Source organism: Gopherus flavomarginatus, chromosome 8 (assembly GCF_025201925.1).
Source record: "Gopherus flavomarginatus isolate rGopFla2 chromosome 8, rGopFla2.mat.asm, whole genome shotgun sequence".
Lineage (NCBI taxonomy): Eukaryota > Metazoa > Chordata > Testudines > Testudinidae > Gopherus > Gopherus flavomarginatus.
In genome coordinates, this window is record NC_066624.1 from 29,233,606 (window position 1) to 29,258,448 (window position 24,843).

A 24,843-nucleotide genomic window follows, 5' to 3' on the forward strand; every position below is an offset into this window, starting at 1 on the left:
AGTTATGCCTTACTAGTGCTCAGACTGGAAAAATAAAAATGCTGCTAATAATTAGCTGAAGACAGTAGGGCAAAGGCCAGTGTGGCATGTTGTCCCATACCAGTGTAATTCTACCCAGGATTGGTTAATTTTTAATATGACATTAAGTAATGAATTGTCAGAGAAATCCACAAGAGCAAAGAAAATTGTAGTTTAAAGATTAAATTTTCACTGTTTACCCATAACAGCACTTTGTGTACTGCGCACCTATACCAGCCTCCCCCCCATTACCGCAGCATAGAGAGTGTGTCAGCAGGATAGTTCTTAGTTGATGCATGGTCCCTTAGGAAGCAGAGCCAGCTGTTGTCTTAAAGCTGCATGAGAGCTGAGGTCAGGGCAGCTTGAGAATCAGGCAGCTATAACCAGCTTCTTCCCCATCCAGGCGCCCTTGGCAAAGGGAAGAAACTGGCTCCTAAAATAGGGAGGAATTATTTAGGGTGGGTGAAAGGAATAGAACAAGTAATTAATACAACGAAAAAGAGCAAAAGAAACCTTTGACAGTGTATCAGGAAAATCTCACGCCATTTTCCTAATGGCGTGAGATTTAGTCTAACATCGGATAATCTCCCAAGGGAAGTAGTGAAAGCCTCATTGCTGGAGTTATTTAAAACTGGACTGAACAAAACTGTCGGAAAGTACTGTTCTGTGTGCTAGTAGGGAGGTAGACCATATGAACTAATTGGACTTCTGCATCTCTATTTTCTATTACTCTGTATTTTATGGATTAATTGTATATTGCTTTTTAATTGCTTGGACCTAAAAATGCATAATTAAGCTAAATCCAAAGACTGAGTTTTATGGCAACTAACATTAGAATAGATTTTAGAGCTAAAATATAGGGTGTAGGGGAATCATACTAAGCTTAAATGATCTCTGTCATTTTGGAATTTTTTGAAGAAAAGCCTTTTATATTTAAAATACATTTGTTAATGTAAAATTAGCAACTTTCTAACAAACAAAAGGCTAAAGAGAAAATTCCTCTGTAAGCAACTTGTTTGTGATATAATCAGTGGGGGAAAGTGGTGGGGGAAGAGATACTAATGAAGTTTTCAAATCCTGCTACTTGTTTCAGCTTTTCCCTCATGATAGCAAAGTAACCTACTACAGACCCTTACACTTCACTAGTTAATGATTTTTCATTAAAATAAGCTTTATATTCACAAACACAAAATATTAGTGCACCTTGGCTGAAAAAAAAGGCAAATTTCTGAGACCTGTCAGCAGCTCAGTTTCCATTGTTGGAAAGATATTGATATCACAGAGTCTGTATGGTGTAAAAGCAGCAAAGAATCCTGTGGCACCTTATAGACTAACAGACGTTTTGGAGCATGGGCTTTCGTGGGTGAATACCCACTTCTTCAGATGCATGTATGGTGTACTTTATTTATACAGTGTTCTAATCTACACTGGATGTATGAGTCCTATATGCAGTGTTGTTATAACCATATTGGACCCAGAATATTAAAGAGACAAGGTGAGTGAGATAATAATTTTTTATTGGACCAATTTCTGCTGGTGAGAGAGACAAGTCTGAGTTTCCATAGAGCAACCTAAAGAAGAGCTCTGTATAATCTCAAAAGCTTGTCTCTATCAAAAACAGAAATTGGTCTAATAAAAGATATTACCTCACCCACCTTTTCTCTCCATATGAATCCTGTAATTCTTAAACTAAGAAAGACCAAACAGCACTCTGGCAACTCTGAATCTAACTCAGGCTAATGGGAGTACTGCCAATAGTATACTTCATTATTATTACGAATAACTTTCAATTTATTTATTACTTGTCAAGTTCCAAAAATTGTACTTGAGACCTCACAAAACAAAGATTTGGACCCTATCTTGAAGAGCATACAGTCTAAATTTGACATGATACAAGAAGTGGGGGTCATCTAAGACAAGGAAGAAGGGCATGAGAGAGGGCTAATGTCACAGAAAGATCACATGGTGACTCAGGAGGTGATCTGTTATGATGTTTTAATTATATTTTCTCCCCCACACATAATCTTCATAGAGGTGAGACAGCAGAGTTAGTCCTTAGGAGTGATCTAAATAAGGCTTGTCAAGCAGAACATAAGAATGGCAGTACTGGGTCAGACCAAAGGTCCATCCAGCCCAGTATCCTATCTACTGACAGTGGCCAATGCCAGGTGCCCCAGAGGGAGTGAACCTAACAGGTAATGATCAATTGATCTCTCTCCTGCCGTCCGTCACCATCCTCTGACAAACAGAGGCTAGGGACACCATTCCTTACCCATCCTGGCTAATAGTCATTAATGGACTTAACCTCCATGAATTTATTCAGTTCTCTTTTAAACCCTGTTATACTCCTAGCCTTCACAACCGCCTCAGGCAAGGAGTTCCACAAGTTGACTGTGCACTGTGAAGAAGAACTTCCTTTTATTTGTTTTAAACCTGCTGCCCATTAATTTCATTTGGTGGCACCTACTTCTTATATTATGGGAACAAGTAAATAACTTTTCATTATTCACTTTCTCCACATCACTCATGATTTTATATACCTCTATCAAATCCCCCTTTAGTCTCCTCTTTTCCAAGCTGAAAAGTCCTAGCCTCTTTAATCATTCCTCATATGGGACCCATTCCAAATCCCTAATCATTTTAGTTGCCCTTTTCTGAACCTTTTCTAATATCAGTATATCTTGTTTGAGATGAGGAGGCCACATCTGTATGCAGTATTCAAGATGTGGGCAGACCATGGATTTATATAAGGGCAATAAGATATTCTCCATCTTATTCTCTATCCCCTTTTTAATGATCCCTAACATCCGGTTTGCTTTTTTGACTGCCGCTGCACACTATGTAGATGTCTTCAGAGAACTATGACTCCAAGATCATTTTCCTGATTCGTTGTAGCTAAATTAGCCCCCATCATATTGTATGTATAGTTGGGGTTATTTTTCCCAAGGGGCATGTAGATGTGCGGACTCACCCCTGCAGCGCCTCCTGCTGGTGACTCCTGGGAATTAGCTCACTTCCAGCCAGGAGTACCATCTTCAAGCCTGTGATCCACCTGTCCTCTTGGCCCTCCATGTCCCTCCCTGGACTCCAGTGCCCTTTTAACTAGGGTGCTGCCCCTTAGCAGTACCCCACCAATCTGGGTCTCCCCCCCCGGGCAACCCCCAACCAGCTATGCCTCAGTTTTGGCTACTGCCCAGTCTCCATCAAGTCCCCGTGCACTGGGGCAGACTGCAGTATCAGCCACTCATCATAGGCAAAGGGGTTTGGACCCGCTGCCTTTGCCAACCTCTGGGCTGCCCCCTCCAACCCTCAGTACCTCTTGGCCTTATGCTAGGCTGCAGCCTGGGGCTTTCCAGGCAGGAGCTCCCCAGCTCCTCTGCCTTTCCGCAGCCCTGCTTCACCCAGGTACCCTGTGTCTAGCTCTCTACAGCCAGGCATGTCTCCCTCTACCGCCAGAGGGAGACTGAGGGGGCTCCTGGCTCACTGCCTCTTATAAGAGCCAGCTGGGCCTGATTGGGGCATGGCCACAGCTGAGCCTGCTTTCTCCCAATCAGCCCAGGCTTCTTTCCCTAGCCACAGCCCTCTCCTGGGCTGTTTTAAGCATTACAGTGCATTACTTTACATTTATCCACATTAAGTGTCATTTGTCATTTTGTTGCTCAATCACTTAGTTATGTGAGATCTTTTGAAGTTTTTCACAGTCTGCTTTGGTCTTAACTATCTTGAGCAGTTTAGTATCATCTGTAAACTCTGCCACCTTACTTTTTACACCTTTCTCCAGATCATTTATGAATAAGTTGAATAGGATTGGTCCTAGGACTGACCTTTGGGGAACACCACTAGTTACCCCTCTCCATTCTGAAAATTTACCATTTATTCCTATCCTTTGTTCTCTGTCTTTTAACTAGTTCTCAATCCATGAAAGGATCTTTCCTCTTATCCCATGACAGATTAATTTACGTAAGAGCCTTTGGTGAGGGTACTTGTCAAAGGCTTTCTGGAAATCTAAGTACACTATGTCCACTGGATCCCCCTTGTCCACATGTTTGTTGACCCCTTCAAAGAACTCTAATAGATTAGTAAGACATGATTAGTTGTAGCTAAATTAGCCCCCTTCATATCAGCGCAGGCCGAGGGAAGTGCTGGCCGCGGCTTCCCACAGCCCCTATTGGCCTGGAGGAGCAAACCGCATCCAGTGGGAACCACGATCGGCTGAACCTATTTCCAAGCAGTCCCATTATAGTTACCTCTTGGACCAGATCCTGTGCTCCACTTAGGACTAAATCAAGAATTGCCTCTCCCCTTGTGGGTTCCTGTACCAGCTGTTCCAAGAAGCAGTCATTTAAAGTATCGAGAAATTTTGTCTCTGCATTTCATCCTGAGGTGACATGTTCCCAGTCAATATGGGGATAACTGAAATCCCACACTATTGAGTTCCTTATTTTGATAGCCTCTCTAATCTCCCTTAGCATTTCGTCATCACTATCACTGTCCTGGTCAGGTGGTAGATAATAGATCCCTAATGTTATATTCTTATTAGAGCATGAAATTACTATCCATAGAGATTCTATGGAACATGTGGATTCACTTAAGATTTTTACTTCATTTGATTCTACATTTTCTTTCACATATAGTGCCACTCCCCTGCCCCTACATGACCTTTTCTGTCCTTCCGATATATTTTGTACCCTGGAATGTTTGTGTCCCATTAATTGTCCTCACTCCACCAGGTTTCTGTGATGCCTATTATATCAATATCCTCCTTTATCACAAGGCACTCTAGTTCACCATCTTATTATTTAGACTTCTAGCTTTTGTGTACAAGCACTTTAAAAACTTGTCACTGTTTATTTGTCTGCTCTTTTCTGATGTGTCGGAATCTTTTTTATGTGAATGTTTCTTGTCTGATCTGGCCCCTGCTTTATCCTCTTCCATCCTCACCTCCTGACTAAAACCTAGAGAATCTCTGTCAATAGACTCTCCTCTAAGAGAAGTCTCTGTCCGATCCATGTGCTCTTCTGCAGCAGTCGGCTTTGAGCAGAGAGTCTAAATCAAAGGGACAACATGAAAGAGCGGTTTGTGTGTAAGTGTAATATATATTATGGAAGCACCAGTTATGGCTCCATAGTTAAAATGGAGGTGAATTTTATACTTTGACACCTTGAGAAAAAAAATCTAATATATTTCTAAAAATCAGTTTAAACTAATCTGGGTCTACAAACACCGAATATTGCCTCAATCATAATTACGTGGTTATTGCATGGCACCAATACAGGGCACAGTTAATGTTGCTTGGGTGCCCTAACTGTGCATTTCTATACTTAATATATCTATAATTCATTTAAGAGTAGCCTTAACTCTGAATTGACTAGGTTTGCAATGTTTGGGGATAATTATAACATCTCTTTTAATGTATTTTACTCTAAATTACTGATAAAGTCTCTCAAGCTTTACTTCATCTTAACATAGTATTTGTATCTGAGAATATGTGTAAATACACACAAACATTGTTGTTAAACAGTTTAGTTTGCCACACACACAACATGCTTGACGCTGAACTAAAAAACAAAGAAATGAAAAGTTAAGCAAATAAATACCCTCTACTGGCAGTACATAGCCTCCACTCACAGGCATACATCCTACCATTACCACTTGTTCAACACCCACAACAACCTTAACTCTGCCCCCTGAGGGGTCTCCTTTACCAAACTACCCTCCCGTCACACCAGACTACTCCTCAACTTTCTCTTCCTCAATACTCCCTTCACTATATCCCCATCCCACTAATTGTGGATGTTTGATATATCTAATCAGATATACTGTAGTCCTGAAGCAGTAAGAAATAAAGGAAAGTAGAGGAGACTCTTATCTAAGGAGACTTTGTAGACTAAAGACTACTTACATGTTACAGAATAGCTGAACTTTATGAAGAAGGTTCCCTATCCAAATCCACTCCTAAGAATCAGAGACAGATCCTGGCTCATTTGTTCAGTGACTGCTATTTGGGGTTGACTTTATGTAGCCAATATGATGTAATAATAAAGGAATGGACAATCTCTGAACATAAAAAGAGATACGTTCCCATTGTGACAATACCAAACCTTTAATTTAGTCTAGTTTAGATGGCTTGCCATGTCATGTTCCTGGATCTAATAAGAGCAGATATTTACTGAAGTAAACAGGAGACTGGACAACCTATACAACAGTGGCAATGGTGCTCTAAGCTAAGTCAATGAAATATACTTTTGTAAAATAGTAGAATTATTTGATGGTGAGTGGTAATCTGTAGGGCTAATATAGGGGTATTATGCAAGAGGTCTCTGAGCTGGTGAAGTGCTGGTTCAACAACAAATTGTTGTCAGTCCACAAATTTTCTCCTCAAAGTTTATTTTTGAGGGTTTTTTTAGAGTGCATTGATTATAATAATAGCATTATATTAGAGTGCATTGGTGGCTGCCAGTAGGCAAATTTTGATCTATAGGCAATCACAGACCTTGTTGAAGCTGAGGGTGGGGGAGGGGTACTAGCCATCCTTTATTCAGGAAAAATGTAAGAAGCCTGTAAGCTCCTTTCTGGAGTAAGATAGTCTGAAACAATAGAAAACAATGCCCAAGAGACTAAGCCACATACAGGGTTGATCAGAACCTGAATTATCTGGGTGGAGAGGTTTTCCCTGGTGGCGGATTAAGAATGTAGGGTCTGTGTGTGTCAGAAACATCCAGAATAGAAGCATAAATTATCAGAAAGCCAAGAGAGAGTTGCCAGAAAATCCAGGAGACATCTAGAAAAGTATTGGTAACATAGCTCTAGGAGGAAGCCAAGAGAGAGAGAGCTGCTTTGGGGCAGCTGAAAAGAGCCTAGGAATTTTGAGCAAGGAAACTGCCTCCTGTTGTTCATTTCAACTGTGTTCAGGGAAACAGGACTTTGTGTACCTTCTTTGTAGAAAATAGGTTTGCATCAAAGAAATACCTGACTCTCTCATCAATTTCTCCTCTTAACAGCAAAAAGACCTGAATATTGGCTAGCTGCTCAGGCCAAAAGGGGTGAAAATAGAAATAAAAAATAAATTAATGTACATAACCAAAATCCTCATCTCCCAGCATCTCTTAAAACCCATTCCTGTATTAACTAGGTGTGGTGAGTTTTACCTTCTCAATAGTTTTCCACTTTCAAAATATCAGGTAGCTGTCCTAATGGACTATTTTGTTAGTCTCGAGCTATGCCTTATTGCTTGCCCTCATCACTTATGGGAGGTCTCAGCAGGAGCGGCGCCAGGGTTTCTGACTCCCTAGGCGGATGGCCATTTCACCGCCCCCTGCGGCCCCGGTGGACTTACCGCAGTGATGCCGGCGGGCGGTCCGCTGGTCTAAAGGCTTTAGACCAGCGCACCATCTGCCGAAATGACTGTGGCAGCTCCACTGGAGCCTTTCCAGCAGCAGACTGTCCACCGGCATCACTGTGGTAAGTCCACCGGACCCGTGTGCCGCCCCCCACCCGGCAAAATAGCACCCCCCCAAAATTCTGGTGCCCAAGGCCATTGCCTAGGTTGCCTAAATGGTAGCACTGGCCCTGGGTCTCACATACTGGATACTCGGATATTATGGTGATAGGCATGGTGTAAAAACTTGAATAGAAAGTCTGCGTTAACAAGCAGTCAACTTTCTGTTTGCTGAAAAGCATGTATGGCTTCCATATGCTAGCCAACTCCTACAGGGATCACCCTTTATAAAATTTCCATTTTCACCTTAGATACATAAATCTACTCATTATTTTGCAGTTTTACCTTAAATTCTGAGCATATACTATAGAGAATACTACAGCTTCTGAGGTAATGCTATTTGTTATCTGAAGCAGTTGGCAAGGTTATAAGTGATGACTAGTATCTTGAGTAGATCCTGTATCTCTTGCAATGAAGTCAACCTAAATGACACAAAGTTTTTTGTCATGAGAACTCATACTGAATGAAAACCATATGCACATACAAACTCTGGCAGCTGAATTACAACACTAGGATAATGGAGTTGAATATAATGAATTCTCTCATTTTTCTTAAGACTTAATGTTGCAAAGAGTCCCTGTCTTCTTGCCATCCTCACCAGTTTTCCTCAAGGGAAAAATTGAGAATGAATGGATACCACGTAGGACTGAATTAGAAAGGGAAGGAAACCCTGTTTCAAAGAACAAGATGAGTATACAAAAGCACCCTGGATTATGTGGGGATGGGAACCACCTGAGTGCCCATGAGCCATTTACTAATGAGTAGATAGATCATCCAGAGCTGTATGGAAGGATGCCAGTTACTCTAATTGGCAGCACATTGCTGATGGGCTAGGGAGGATATAAAACAGCCAAAAGGAGCTGAGAGGGAGAGAATGAGATGGATTAATTAGTTCTGAGGACAGACAGGTGTTTCCCCATACCTGGCTAAGTCTGTCTTCTTCCCATCTGAATTCTAATTAGTCTGAAGCATAGGTGAGAAAATTACTCATTTTTTACTTCTTCATTGGGACTTTAGATCCTGCTTCAAGACAGCTTTGATTCCTCATTTAGAACTTATTGCATCGTCTAGTGCTTATACTCCTTTTTTCAGTGAGTTGTATCTGAGTTGGCCCCCAAGAAATTGGAGACACAAAACTTCTTTTTTTCAGTTGCCTGTGTTCTGACCAGACTATCACAGTTTGGTTTTTATAGGTATTATATTTTGTGAGTAGTTTCTTTGAGTCTTCAGGTGTGGGCGGGTGTGGTTTAAGACCTTAATGCTGCAAAGAGCTCTCCCCAGACAGATCAATTTACCTATGCAAAGCTCTCTGCAAGTTCAGGGCCTAAATTTGCATATATTCCAAGTGGAGCTGCTTAGATATTACAGCGATGTTCCATCTAGATTACTGATGGATACATAATGAAGAGGATTTGGTTAGGTTTGCATCATTCTTGTCTTCAAATAATACAGAAGGCATCAGTCTTCAAATAACAGAGCAAGCATATCAATAAACCCATCCAGCTGGGTTAGTTTATGTACCTTTCTCTCCCTTTTTTTAATGCTTCTGCTTAATTTTTGGTGGCAGGTTTCTCTCACTTTGCTTGATCTGCCCCTTTAATTGAAGTTGAAACTTGTTTATAGAGAGGAAACACTTAGTAAACCATGGCAGTGTATCTTTTCCTGAGGGACAGGATATGTTATATACCCCCTTCCCATGTGTAAAAACTCTATAGTTTTTTAAATAAGTTTAGCCATTAAACTATGTTTATTTCAAACTTTTATTCTGTGCTCTAAAACATTTTGTTTGGAGCTTTTCATAAGATTTGCCCTTGATGAAACTTGATATATTAAAATCTCTCACTATGTCAGCATGAGAAATCACATATCATCTGTATTCACCTAGGTAGAAAAATGAGTCCAAATTGTAGTTAACTAATGCCATAGAAGAAAGCAGTACATACAGCAACCTGAGCTGGAAGATGTGAAATATCTTGGTAAATTATCTAATGCTTAACCATAAAAATCCAAAATGATGGGAGAAAATCTTTGATATGTGCTGCTGCTTCATCTTCAAGTGAGGTACATCCTTAGAGAAAGAGAAGTTTAGGAGCAAACTAACCTTTGTCCAAAGCACATTGTTGTCTCTGGGGAATTGCAGCTTAAAGTGCAGGTTTTTGCAAAGTGATGCCACAAGCTTTCACTCTCTTCATTAGCTTTTAATGTTTTGGGAGACAAATCCATGAGGAAAATGGAGGTAGATGTAAAAGAAGCAAAAAGATGTTGATATTCAAGGGAGACTTTTCAGGGCGTTGTGTTTCAGCATAGAACTAAAAGGGACATTTTCACTGGAAATGTATCTAGTTCACAATAGTTTCTGTATTTTTACGTAAAACCACATTAATGTGCATCCCATTGTACTGTCAAGAAATTAATGGCATCAGGCCAATTTCAGTCTTCCTTGGATGGTTCATAAAACATTTAGGAAGTATTTTTCAATTTTTAAGGAGGAACATATATAGCTAGCTACGCAGAGATGACACAATTGTACTTTTTAGTACAGAAGGTCAAAATGATCTTTTTATTTTCAGTAAACATATTTAATAATATGACTATCAACATCCTCAGGGAGAAGAATTAATTACAGCGAGGTGCTTGTGTGAGGTGTGAAAAGCTGAAAGAATTCATAATACTTTGAGTAATGAAGTAAGAAAGCTGAAGGTTGATATCAATCATTTTGAAAAATAATTTGGTAATCTCTCAGGACATAGGAATGCTGGGTAAATGAGGAATTAGTGTGCAAGAGTTTTCTATGCCTGCTGTTTTCATTCTGCTTGATGAACAAGAATTCTTGTGATTGAATTATAACACACCCTCCTTCTCTGCCCCTGAAGTTTCCCTCTTCTCTGTCCTGGCAGATCCCCTTTTCCAATCCCCTAAAGATTCTGATTCCCTCTCTTTCTCCTCTTAGCCCATGAGCTCCTCACCTCTTTTTCTTCTCTACCTTTCTAAAGTCTAGTTCATCTCAGTGTGCCCACAGAAGGAGAAAGAGGCTGGTGTGCCAGAACAGAAGATGGATGGTTCAGAGGGGAACTTGTAGGAAAGACACATCTGTGTTGGAGACACAGAAGAAGGAGTTATAATGATAAGATCATTACAGTACTTACCTTTGTGCACATACCATGGTGAATACAGTTATGTTTTCTTTAGTTTAAAATATGGTGTAATGAACTGAAGTGGTTAATGGACTTTATTTGGGAGTGCAGGAGGTAGTGGAGAGCATGAACACATGAGCATGGAAAGATAATGGACAATAGTGCACTGGAAGAGTTGAATAGAAGAAAGGTAAGGAATGGAGCAGAAATGGAGTGAGGGAAGGAGCAGAGTGAAGGAAAGTGAGAGGTAGATGGAGAATAAGGGAGGTAGGAATTTGGGAAGGGAAAGAAAAGGAAGTTGTGATAGAGGCACTTGTTTGAGTTCAAGAAGAGAACAGCCAAGAACAGGTCTATTCTGATATCAGGAAGTTAATGTCAATATCAAAATGTTGATTCCTGCCTCTGATCAGCCTATGATGTCCGCCTCCATTGCTAACTTTCAAACAAGCACCTTCGTGTTTTCTCCCACACTGGCCCTCACGTTTGGAAAAAGTTCCCCATAATACTCCACAAAACTAATTCACTATCCTCCTTCAAAACTCTCCTTAAAAATCTCCTTTGCCATGAGACCTACAAAATGCTTGACAACAGGGAGGCTGCTGGTGCACTAAGTCCACTGCCTAGCATACAGACCAGTATTGTTTGTTTTCCCTTGTACTCTCCCATTGTTTGTCTGTATCCATCTGTTGTCTTGTCATGTACTTAGACTGTAAATTCTTTGGGTCAAGGACTATCTTTTTGTTCTGTGCTTGTACTGCGCCTCACACAATAGAGTCCTGGTCCAGGCCTGGGGCTCATAGGCACTATGATAATACAAATAATACCTAACGATGTTGAAATCAAAACAATTACAAGCTATATAGGGTTTCCATGGCCATAATATAGACCACTAAGCTTATACCAGGCCCAGCTTGCTTTTCATCATGGAAAAAGCAGAATAAACAGACTTTGTGTAAGAGAACTATATGAGGTTTTGGGGGATATAATACATACCCCAGTGTGTAAACAGACCCTAGGTTAACTCAGCCCTTGTCTACACTAAGAGTTTAGGTCGAATTTAGCAGTGTTATATCAATTTAACCCTGCAGCCGTCCACACAACAAAGCTGTTTTTTTCGACTAAAGGGCTCTTAAAATCGATTTCTGTACTCCTCCCCCAATGAGGGGATTAGCACTTAAATCGACCTTGCCAGATCAAATTTGGGGTAGTGTAGGGTAGTGTGGTCGCAATTCGACTGTATTGGCCTCCGGGAGCTATCCCAGAGTGCTCCATTGCGACCGCTCTGGACAGCGCTCTCAACTCGGATGCACTGGCCAGATAGACAGGGAAAGGCCCATGAACTTTTGAATCTCATTTCCTGTTTGGCCAGCGTGGCAATCTGCAGGTGAATGCAGATCTCATGAGCAGAGGTGACCATGGTAGAGTCCAAGAATCACAAAAGAACTCCAGCATAAACCGAACAAGAGGTACAGGATCTGATCGCTGTATGGGGAGATGAATCCATGCTATGAGAACTCTGTTCCAGAAAGTGAAATGCCCAAACATTTGAAAAAATCTCCAAGGGCATGAAGAACAGAGGCTGTAACAGGGACCCACGGCAGTACTGAGGGAGGGTTGACTAATGACATGGCTTACAGGGAATTAAAATCACCAAAGGGGGTGGGTTTACATCAAGGAGAAACACACAGAATGGCCCCCTCAAGAAGGGAACTCACAACCCTGGGTTTAGTAGGCCAATGCTCAAACCCCTGAGCTATCCCTCCCCCTGCTATGCCAAGTAGGACTGAATCTCCATTAAACTTTTCGAGGTGTCCCTGACAGACCTCACCAAAACAATTGTTGGCCGTTGATTTCATGGAGGGAGGGAGGGAGGGAGCAAATGAATACAAAACAAATCTGGTCTGTCTCTTGTTTTGATCCACTCCATCTCTCTTATACATCTTAGGCTGGCAGCAGACAGTGCAGTACGATTGCTAGTCATCGTTGTCTCCTGGCTACTTGCCAGAAGACGGTGCAGTACAACTGCAGGCAGAACAGAATCTCCAGGAGACGAAACTTAAAAAGAGAATGACCTGGAGTCACTCCCATTTATGTCCAGGCGCTCCTGACAGACCTCACCGAGGTCTGCCAGAAGCGCCCATGTCTGCCCAGGTGCCCTGCCCGACCTCACTGAGGTCGGCTAAAAGAGCACTCAGGAGACGACAACAATGGCTACCAATCATAATGCGCCTTCTGCTGCCAAAAGGCAATGAGCTGCTGCTGTGTAGCAATGCAGTACCAGGTCTGCCAACACCCAGGAGACATACAGTGATGGTGAACTGAGTGGGCTCCATGCTTGCTGTAGTATGGCGTCTGCATGGGTAACCCAGGGTAACCCAGGAAAAAAGGCGAGAAATGATTGTTTGCCGTTGCTTTCATGGAGGGAGGGAGGGAGGGGGGGGCCTGATGACATATACCCAGAACCACCCGTGACAGTGTTTTTGACCAATCAGGCATTGGGATTTCAACCCAGAATTCCAATGAGTGGCAGAGACTGTGGGAACTGTGGGATAGCTACCACAGTGCAATGCTCTGGAAGTCGACACTAGCCTCAGAACTATGGACGCACTCCGCCGAATTAATGGTCTTAATGGTCTTAATGAACTGTATAAAAATGATTTCTAAAAAATCAATTTCTATAAATTTGACCTAATTTTGTAGTGTAAACATACCCTCAGACGTCCTCTGCAGCCACTTCTGCATTCTCTGTTATGAAATGGGGGCCATGATAATTCTGTGCTATCTGTATAGAGGATTAGTGGACATTTGGATATACATAATCATGTACCCAGCAGCCCTTCATGGAACTCCTGTGAAATACCTCTCCTCACTGGCAACTGCAACGGGAATGAAACTTAATTCCATTGTGTACAGTGGCTTTGGATTTCCCCTGCAAGCCTCTTGTTCAGGCACCTGCTCCCAATGTAGCCCTTATTATGATGGATGAATTTTTAACCTATGTGCCTAACACATCTGTGGCTAGCACTTGTAAGCCCTAGCAATGCAGCCAAGGTAAGTAAGTGGAGAAATAGGACAGTTCCTAGTGCTATTGAGCTGAAATAATCTGACTTATCATTTCTGTAGTTTGGGCCATGGCCTATATAGTGTATACTTCTAATGTGGCAAATGTCGTAATTCACGTATAATATTTGATATATCTTTTATTGCTGTGATGCTGTTCCTTTCTCTGGTTTGTTTTCAGTTAATTCAGTGCATCTGTATGTATTGTTTCACTGTTTTTTCAATATCATCATTCAAGTCAGTGGTTTCTAGTCAAGTATTATACTGAATTTTAAAAATCCCTCATTAGTTAAAATTCCTCAGTGATCCTGTTCTTCTTTCATGTCTCTTTATTCTTTATGATTGGTGTTTGGTTTGTGAAGCTTGGCTCAGATTTTTTTTTAAAGAGTCTGTCTTTTCATATTTAAGACGTGAACCAATTTTCTGTGTCTTCTGGTTTATAATAAACATAATAGCAGTGAGATGGTTTTTCAAAACATTTCCTGTTAGCGATATGCTGTTGGTGGCTGAATGTAATGCACACTGTCTTTCATGAACTAAAAGAAATCATTTGTCTATTTCCTTATTACAGTTTTTTTTAAATATACTTTTAAAAGGGAAGGGGGAAGCATTTTTTATTAAAACAAGTCACAAGCTCTTAAAAAGAAAAATTTGTCAGTAGACCATGTTAAAACCATAAATATTTTAGAGGCTAGTTTCCAATTTGCAAACTGCTGTGTTGCTAACATAAGGAAGCAGGACACCACCAAGAGTTGCTTTTTTGTTTCTGCTAAAAAATGTTTCATGAAATAAAGCAACTTCAAAGACCTTTATTCCCAGCATTTCAGTAAATTGATTTATCATCCCTTTTGAAGGGATAATTGACCCCAGAGCCACAATTTAATTTTAAAAGAAAATAACTCAGCTTTGTCAAAGTCAGAAATAGAACCTAAAAGGAACAAGAGCCAAATCTTAACTTTTACAACTAATGTTAATTGAAATCTAACAAATTGGGAACAGTATTTCTGTCCCTTCCACAGCCACCTCCCATTCATTGTGGGTATAACCATTTAATACAGAATGACTTTACGGTCTAGAAATAGAGATGAAATATCCTGTACCTGCAAATGTCCTAAAAGTACTTATGGGTGACCCAGTAAGTAGACTAATAATATTGTTACCCCTTTTGATTTGAGAAGTTAGCCAAAATCCAGGATCTAGCACAATGGTTCTCAACCAGGGTTATAAGTATCCCTGGGGACAGGCAGCTATCTTCCAAAGGATACTTTAACTCATTTAGATACTTGCCTAGTTTTACAACAGGCTACATAAAAAGCACTAGCGAAGTCAGTACAAAATTTCATACAGACAATTACTTCTTTATGCTGCTCTATATCAGTGGTGGGAAACCTGTGGCCCACGGGCCACACACAGCCTATCAGGGTAATCCACTGGCAGGTCACAAGACAGTGTGTTTACATTGACTGTCCACAGGCACAGCCGTCTGCAGCTCCCAGGGGCCGCGGTTAGCTGTTCCTAGCCAATGGGAGCTGTCGGAAGCAGTGTGGGCTGCAGGGACATGCGGGCCACCACTTCCTGCAGCTCCCATTGGCTGGGAATGGCAGACCGCAGTCACTGGGGAGCTGCAAGGGGCTGAGCCTGTGGCTGGTCAATGTAAACAAACTGTCTCGTGGCCCACCAGCGGATTACCCTGACGGGCCACAGGTTGCCCACTACTGCTCTATATACTATACAATGAAATGTAAGTACAATATTTATATTCCAATTTATTTTATAATTATATGGAAAAATGAGAAAGTAAATGATTTTTCAGTAATAACGTGCTACGGCTTTTTTACTATTTTTATGTCTGATTTTGTAAGCAAGTAGTTTTAAGTGAGGTGAAACTTGAGGCATACACAAGACTCCTGAAAGGAGTATAGTAGTCTGAAAAGGTTGAGAGCCACAGGTCTAGCAGATAGTATCCATTCGGAGGAGAAATTGATGATGGAATCAGGTATTTCTTTGATACAATTCTGTTTATTTACAAAGAATGAACATAAAATCTTGTTTCCTTGAAGAGAGTAGGGATCAAATAGCAGGAGGCAATTTCTTTGCTCGCAGTCCCAAGCCTCTTTCCAGCTGCGATTTACCCAAAAGCTCTCTCCCTAAGCATTTTGTTAGGGTCATGCTACTCAGGTGCTTCTCTGGCTGCATCTTGGCCTTTGCTCCTATCTCCATGCTTTTGTGGTGTTTCTGCCACTTCAGATCAGTCTTTTGCTCTTGTTTTTACATTCAGTCCACAGTAAAACGCTTCCATCCATACGGTTCAGGTTCCTGAGCGGCCTTACATACCGTCTGTATTTTGGGTGATCGCTCTTATTATTTCAGGTATCTTTAAACAAAGTGTCATTTAATTATTCCCTTGGGCTTGTCTTCACAACTAGGGTAAGTCGACTTAACTTACACTACTCTAGCTACATGAATAATGTAGCTGAAGTCAACGTAGCTTAGGTCAACTTACCCTAGTGTCTTCACTGCACTGTGTCGACAGGACACGCTCTCTGGTTGACTTCTCTTACTCTTTTTGGAGAGGTGGAGTACCGGGGTCGACCGGAGAGCACTCTGCCATCGATTTAGAGGGTCTTAAGTAGACCTGCTTAATTGACCCTTGCTGCATCGATTGCAGCCACATCGATCGCTCTGTTGTGAAAACCAGCCTCTCGTTTTGCCTGAACGGCAGGTGCTTGTTATATCCACCAGCTCTAGCGAGTTTTTTCCAAACTCTCAACATAACAAGATATATAAACTGGGGATAGTTGAATACTCAGAGTGATTACTAGATAATGCCTGCCTAGAGATGGATTACATTTTGCCTCAGCATTCAGAAAGTGGGAAGACTGGTGGCCCAGCGGTTAGTGCAGTAAGAAATCATGGTATTCTCTCCTTGGCTACTATCAACTTGGTATACAAGCTTTTGCTCAAATTTGCTTGCAGCCTTTTTCTGTCAACCTTATTAACTCATTGAGTAGCTTCTTGTTCCTTTAGTAGTCCCACTGAAACCAGTGCAGCTATACGCAGATAAGCTACTGCCCAATGTAAGATGCAGAATAAACTCGGTTTCCATTCCACATCTGTAAAATAAAAATATTTACCTATATATATCTCCAGGATGTTGTGACCTTAATCCAATAATACACTAAAGTTTTTTTTAGATCTGAAATATTATAAACTACTGAAAATAGAAGTAGTAATAAAAAACAAACGTGCTGTCAATATTTTAACAGTGGGCTTCTATAAATATATCCTCTTTTAGTTTGTGTTTAACCTTGTTTAGCCAGCTGTGCATGTGGCTGCAGAGAGGAAGTGTGAAGGACTGGGATATTAATTCATTCGTCTTCTTACTTAAATCATTTTCTTATAACCACAACCAAAAAAAGGAAGTAACACCATATGACACACTCTTATTAAATACACTTCCCTTAAATGATTATTCTTCACTCCTGAAAATTATATCAAGTGTTTTATCAAAAATAGCAGTCATAATTCTTGCTTATGCCTGTAAATCCCTTGACTGATGAATGGAAATGCCTTTTGTTCATCCACAGTAAAAATATAGATTTGTTCAGCTGTCGCCACACCCTGCAGTAACACTGAAAAGGTGGCTATAGACAGCAGTTTTTTAATCCATGTGCTGAATATGTCACTTAAACCACACAATGTCTACCTTAGTTAGAATGTCTAGTTCACAAGAATTTTACTGAGAAAGCCTGTTAAGCCTACAGACGATATTAGATCAAAGGCCATCTTTCTCAGGGAGAAAGGTTTGGGATTCAGTGATGTTTGAAACTCTGTATAAATTATGGATTTTCACATTTTCTTAACTCTTGGCTGCTATATACCATTACTCTTGCTGAGGTCCAAGAGCATCTGACTGTCAACACCAGAAGCATGCAACAGTAGGGAGGATATGGTAAAAAAGGGAAATTTTAAATTGTTGAATGCCAATTAATTTTATTTTAAAAATACTAAAAATTTAGTTTAGTGAAGCAAAGAATGGTAAGCCAGCTCTTACTAATTGTTTCTCTAATGGCCATCTCAGAGGTGTGACTCCCAGTATTTTAGTCACGGGTTCTTTTCTGTTCCTGTTCCACCTCATGGGACATCATGACTGAGATAAAGAAAAATAATTACAGTTAACAGCCATGGCTATTTCGTATTAAAGAAAGAAAAAGAAAACATAACCCCCCCACACAAATGACAAATTGGTTACTTCCATTACAGTATCTTCTGTACATCTCTCTGTGCAGAGCTTTTAACAGGGTTTACACCTGTGAGAGTGAGCCTGCATTTGCTGGGGCACTTTTCTTTTGTTAAATGGAGACCAAGGTCTTATTTCCCAAAATTATTGTGAAGCCAGTCTTAGTCTGTCCTTAGATAACTTAAAATATTTATGAATGGGCAAAATACTTTTGTTTAAGGAAAGGTGACTCTTCTTGGTTATTAACAAGAACAACCAGACAGTTTATAATTGAGCAAAGCTATTTAATTAAATTCTATGAAATAGAAGAAAATATCTAAATCAGTAGAAGAAGCCATTTGCCATTCAAGGAGCTGTCTTAAAATAGGCCAATTAATGAATATTAAGAATTTTTAATCAAATTAATTAATTTACCAATATTTAACTTCCATCTCCTCTCCAGGAATACATGTTCTAATCATTTGGTGATTGACAGGAGATTAACATATTTTAAATTCATGTTATTTCAACATTCCAATAAAATTATTACAAGAGTTTTTTAATCTAATCCTTAAACATTTTACCATTTACATAGGAATAATATTAGGAGCTGTATTAGGAGTTGAATGTTTATAGAACATCTTTGCAAGTATGCATTTCATAAAGGTATTTGCCATTTCAACATTTAAAAAATAAAAGGTTTAAAACATTCCCACCTACACATGTCCTAGGTGCTTTTCTGAATGAAGCTTTTAGAGTTATTATAAAATTTATTTCAACAAGGATATTCCTAGTATTTTTGAGTAGGTTTACTTAGAAGTTTTTCTGGGAAAGTGAAAAAAGCTCACTTTACTTCTAGATTTACTGCTCTAGTAACACAACACTACATTCCTTTTCATAATCCGGGCTCTTCCTAAAATAGCCCCCATCCCAACCTTTTGTTTTTATTTAATTCAGAAGATTTGGGTCACAACATGCTGGTTTTCTTTGTACTTTTAGTCCAGTTTCAATGATAGAATTAATCTTGTTTCTTTTTAGGCCCTGATTCAGCACAGCACTTACACAAGGGCTCCATATTTCTCAAAGGACTGAGGCACATGCTTAGAGCTCACTGGAGTCAATGAGATCTTGAGCACATGCTGAAGTGCTCTGTCCAATCCAGAGCCTTAGTCTATACTTGCTTTATTGTAAACTGCCTGGGTTACACTTAAATAAATATATGGTCCAGCCCAAAGCAACCAAAGTTATGATAATTGAGGATATTTCATCTTGAAGGTCTAGTCTGAAGCAGATTAACTGCTCTTAAATAAGTTTAAGAAAATCACCTATCAAGGCCATTATCCATCAGTGAAGAACAAAGTCAAACTCTCAAAGGATACTTTTAATTTCAAATCACCCTTGTCAAATGAAAGAGGCAAACTTATTGATATTTCAGGTATTATACTGGCTGCAAATCTAAAATTTCAGTGGATCATTTGTTTGGTTAGTTGCTTTGTTTTCTTGGCTATATTTTTGGTGCTCTCAAACATTTTGGGGGCAACTGTATTGATTTAACAGTGCAAGACCTCAGCTGTACCTGCTGGTGCCTGGCACCTTCCATTCAGCTGTGTGCACGCACACCCATGGAGTCTGGGCTGCTTGACACCCTAATCTCATATTTGCAAGAACAGTAGGACAAGTTAAATTGCATGGGAGGTGAGCAATAGAGTATACCAGGGCTCAGTGGAGAAGATGATCACTAGTTTAGGTTCCCCGTCCCTACAGTACCCAGTCACGGTGCTGGTATGTATACTGTGGTTGGAAAAGGAAACACAGCACCTTATAAATACAATTTACTATTGTTATAGAGTTTCCTTGGGCAGGGCCTATTGTCTTTTTTCCCCTACTAGTTCTTGGTCCTTCAGTTACCAAATTAACTGTTATCTCTTGCCTTTAGTCTCCTGCAGATCAGTGTAAGAAGATCCATGCAGGGGATGAGGTAATCCAAGTCAACCATCAAACTGTGGTGAGTACTTAGTAGATATTGCAGTGTGGGTTTGTTCTGTTCCTAGCACTATGAAAAATATTCCACTTGGTGGTTAGCTTTGTGCAATCTAAATTATTATTGATGCATTTAAAAAATATTGAAAGAGTAAAAGTTATCCAGAAAACATGAAAGCTGTGGTCTGATTGGTTGATCAACCGCTCCTCTAGGTATTGAGATAAGTTTGTATATTTTTGTATTTGCTGTGTGCTATCATATTATATAAGAAGATCCAGAAACATATTATCAATACATATATTCATTGCAAAAACTCTAATTCTTACACTTTGGTTTTCATAATAAATAAACCTACTAATTTAATACAACTATTTTAAAATGGAGTTTAAATTGTTTATATTCTAGGATTTATACTCAAAATGCAGAAGTACTATAAAACTGAGATTCTGAATAATCTCCTCCACAGGAGCCAGTGACAAGCAACTTACTAAAATAACTCAAAAACATCTTCAAAACAAAGCTTTGATTATTCACTCAAGCAGAGAAAAGGGATGAAACACCAAAAGGCCCATACACCAAGTTCTGACATAAACTTTATTCTTTCTTTGCAAGTTTTGGGTGAAGTCTGCTGAGCTCAGACACTCTGCTCCTGGGCTGGGAGAGTCAGAAAGCCCCTGTGGCATTCTTTGTCTATCAGAGACTCATCTCCAGCTACTGCTGCCCATTCAACCTCCATTCCTCCCTCATTTGGCATTTTAGGGTTTTAGTGTCCCCTTTGATCCTAGGTTTGGGCCTGGGAAGAGTAAACCTTGCTAGCCTAGCTGGAACCAGGCAGGTGGCTATTCCCCAGTTAATAGCTTTCCCAGTGTTTCTTCAAGGAACCTTATTTGTCATTGTTTCATTTTTCTGTTTTTCCCTCTGACAATCTCCTTTGATTTAACTCCTTGCAGTCAGGCAGGATAATATTAAGCAGGTAACCTGAGTTGCACATGATATTTATAAAAACAGACATGATTCCCTCATTCTTACCAGGGGTTAATTGAGTTAGCACTTCAAATGGCTGCTGGAGCCAGACAACCATCTGCTCTAGGGTGCCCAAGGTTGGCAACCATATGAGTATGGCCTAATATTGCCTAATTAAATTAACTATCCCACCTCTGTCATTGACTTGCTGAATGACCCAGTGCAAGTCACTGCACCTCTGTGTTCCCCATTAGTAAAATAAATGTTATTTCTCCACCTTGGTAAAGTTGTTGAGATCTCCAGAATAAAAAGTGCTATATAAGTGCCAAGTTTTATTTTTTATTATTAAAAAGTCATAAAATGACCCTGATGTCATGGTGACTCTACGTTTCTGGATTGCCTTTATCTGGGCTTGACTACAGTAAATACAGGATGTGTAATGGAGCAAAGTTACCATTGCTGTTGGTACCTTAACTTTTGCACATCCTGAATTTTTGTGATTGTAACTGAACAACCTTAACATTGCAGTAACTCAGTTGCATGTCTTTAATTAAGTTCAATACATAAATTTCTAATTAGTTAGAACAGCTCATTCCAGTAAATGGGAAGCACGCTCCAGAAAGTAAGTTTGAACAGCTCAAGCGTAATTTTACTAATTAATTCACCATCCACATTCTGGGAAATTCACTAACCATAAATTGGTATAGTTTGGAGTGTTTTCCAGATATGGTATTTTCCTTCCTAACTGGTGGTTGTTACCCTTCATTAACAGATCTGTTTGAGCTTGCAGGGTAATGATTTTTTGTTGTTCCCTCACTGTATTTCCCTACACAACCAGTCTTTTGTTCCAATTTAATTTCTGTTCAAATCATCAAAATATGGATAGCATCCAACTTCTGTTCCAGTCTGGTAAGGTCCAAATATGGAGATTCTAGTAAGACCTCTCCATGCTGATTGTTAGTATAGAGTGTCATTCCAGAGACTCTTGCCTTCGGAGTATGTGTCACCAATGTCTCTTTTGATATCATTTTTTCTGCCATTGCCCAAATTTGAATTGCCATGGGTGCCCATTACTAGAGAGGTGAAATCAGTCTAAAGAACTAATTTTGCGCAGCTTTGAGTTACTTAATACATTGGGAAAGGTTTAATCTTCTGTCTTTCATCACTTTTCATTCCAATAATAGCTTAAAAGTTTTAATAAGAAAATATATTTGGAACAACAAAACTCCACTAAAGATTTTCAATTCAAGACCCTGCTATCCAGGATAAGATGCATTATATGGAGCAGTCACACATATCTGCCAGCAAGCATACATTGCTTTCCACATTGGTTTATATATTAAAATACAAAAAAGTTCCAGTTTTACTGTAAAATAGATATTTAAACTGGAAAGGATGTTCTCTAGCGGGGCCAATTATATTGCAATGAGTGTTTAGCAGCGTGTATTGTTCAATGTGTATTGTACCTGTAGCCTGGATAATACAATAGGTCTCTGTTTTCTAATTCTTTAATGAATGCTAGAGTTAATCATTTCATTCTTTTAATGGATACTAATAAACAAAAGGAATGATAACCAATGGAGTGATGTGAAATAATGTGCACAGCAAAATCTCAGTACAATTTATTTAGTAACTAAATATTGATAGCTAAAATCATATTCTCTTACCCTGTGCTTCACTGATGTGGAGTGGATGGTAGTCTTAGGCTATCTCTAAACTAGGATAATTTTTGCTGAAACAGCGCTGTAAATCTGTGTCCATACTTGAGATTTTATTTTTATACTAACATTTCCCACAGTTGCTAATACCACTCCACTGCTGGGAGCAACATTAGATGTGCTAATGTAGACAAAGGAGCTGGTAGATGCTGGCATTTTAAGCATCAGGGGCCAGATCCTCGGATGGTGTAAGTTGACATAGTTCCATTTTCTTTGGAGGAGCTGATTTACACCAAGTGAGGACTTGTACCCATATCATGTAGACCTACTCTGGACAGTGTTAGACAATAAGGTGATTGAAATGTTAATGGCTGTCTGGAGCCCTTTCTGCTCTAGTGCAGCTGCTGTGGAGTAGTAGCATTGTTAGCAACTGTGGAAATTTTAGCAAAAAAAACCTCACTAGTCATACTTAAATGTTTGACAGTATTTTCTGCTGCTGGATAACTAATTCCGAGGAATATTTACACTGGCCTAAATGGGATTCTGTATTCCTAAAATAAATTTCGATGACTGAAACCAGATTACTTCGACTCAAATATTTCTTGCAGTCCTGAGCAAAAAACTCAAATCCCCTGTTTTAATCTGGTTTGGGATTTTCTCTGAATGGTTTAAAGCAGAGGAGAGGCTTATGGCAAAATCTGAATCTGTATTTCAAATGTCACAAAGTGTGGGGTTGTTTGGATGTGGGATTTTGGATTGGGTTACCTGTATGTAGTTTAAAGAAGCATCAGCTCAGCCCTAGTACTTCTCAAAACCCTGGGTTCTTTGAATGGTTCTGATTTTTGGAGAGCAGCTTCCAGGTTCCTGCATTGGAGTCAAGGCCGGATTAAGGCCGAGGCTTTAGAGACTGCAGCCAAGGGTCCTGGCTCAATGGGGGCCCTGCAAAAATAAATCACAGACAGCAATCTCCAACTCTGGGCTGCTAAGAGTCCCCAGCTATCGGGATGGCACTTGCGGATGCGGGCAGTGCACCGAGACACACTGTCTCCCTCTCCTCAGGGGCCCTAGAGACGTGCTAGCAGACTGCCGCTTCCGGGAGCAGCATGGGGCCATGGCATGCAGGCAACCTGCCTGTGCCCTGCTATGCGTCCTGGCCGGAGCCTGCACCCCCTCCTGCAACCCAGTCTCCTGCCTCAACCCCCTCCTGCACCAAACTCCCTCCCAGGAAAAAAGACTTGTATACAGGGGCCCCACAAAATCTAATAGCCCTGGGCCCACAGGAGAGTTAATCCGCCCTGATTGGAGTTGCCTGTTCATGGATTTACCAGTTGGCTGCAGCATAGGGATAACAATTATTGTTTCACTGCTTTGCTTCCTCTAATTGAGAAAGATAAATCTAGCTGAGCACCCTTGTACTGATCAGTGCTCTTCTCTCTCTCTCTCACTTGCTCTACATTGTTTCTTCTTTTTGCAGCAGTGGCTGCTGTCTCTGGTAGAATCAAGAAGAAACACTGGCTATCACAGGATACATTTAGCTAGTGATGGGTCTGGTCAGGAGAAGAGAACACCTGCTATGCAAACAAGGAGGTGTAGGAGAAATTCTGGGAATGCCACATGTACAAGAGTGCCATAAACTGATGGGAGCATGAGGAGAAAAAAGAAATGGTGGAAGGAAAAGACAAAAGAGTTGGGCAGCAAGAGGTAGAGAAGAAAGTGTTAGGGAAAATGAAAGAAGAAGAGAGCAAGGAAATAAGAGACTGTTTTAAGGGATGTCCTTTATTTGGTGCTAGAGGAAACATGAGTTGACTGTGTTTTAAAGCTGCTAAGAAGTATTTGGTCAGAAAAAGAATGTTTCCAAGGAATTAGTGTACAATATACTCATGTATGCATTCTGACACACATGATTTTATGCCAGGAATAAAACATTATAGATAGCAGTACCTTAAACATGAGCTTTTTCATTTATATTTCAGATGATTCCTTTTTTATCTTTGAAATATGAAGTCACCTTAATAGGCACGAAAACTCTGTTCATGTTTTTTTGGAGAGAAAAGGAAAGAGAGAGGCCTAGAGAAGAAGAGGGTGGACATGAAGCATAAGAGAACAGTACACAGGAAAAAAATGCATATTAAAGCAGCTGAAGTAAAATTAAGAGGGGGAAAACTAGTGGGGGTGAGAGATGAAAAATATAGGAAACTTAAGGGAAAACAGAGGGAATCAAAAAAGAAATAAATCTATAATAAGTGATGAGAAGAATGGAGTTACAGTTGACAAAATCCCACTGTTTTAAACAGTTATAGAAAACATTCATA

At 40.1% G+C, this 24,843-nt stretch overlaps 1 protein-coding gene across 1 annotated transcript in view; it reads left to right on the top strand.

Annotated features, from left to right (window-relative positions):
- LOC127056817 (connector enhancer of kinase suppressor of ras 2-like) overlaps nt 1–24,843 on the top strand; it is a 523,096-nt gene that overhangs the window by 276,891 nt on the left and 221,362 nt on the right. Inside the window, exon 8 of the mRNA XM_050965117.1 lies at nt 19,866–19,934. Within this exon, the coding sequence (XP_050821074.1) occupies nt 19,866–19,934 (69 nt within the window). The remainder of the gene's footprint in view (nt 1–19,865; nt 19,935–24,843) is intronic.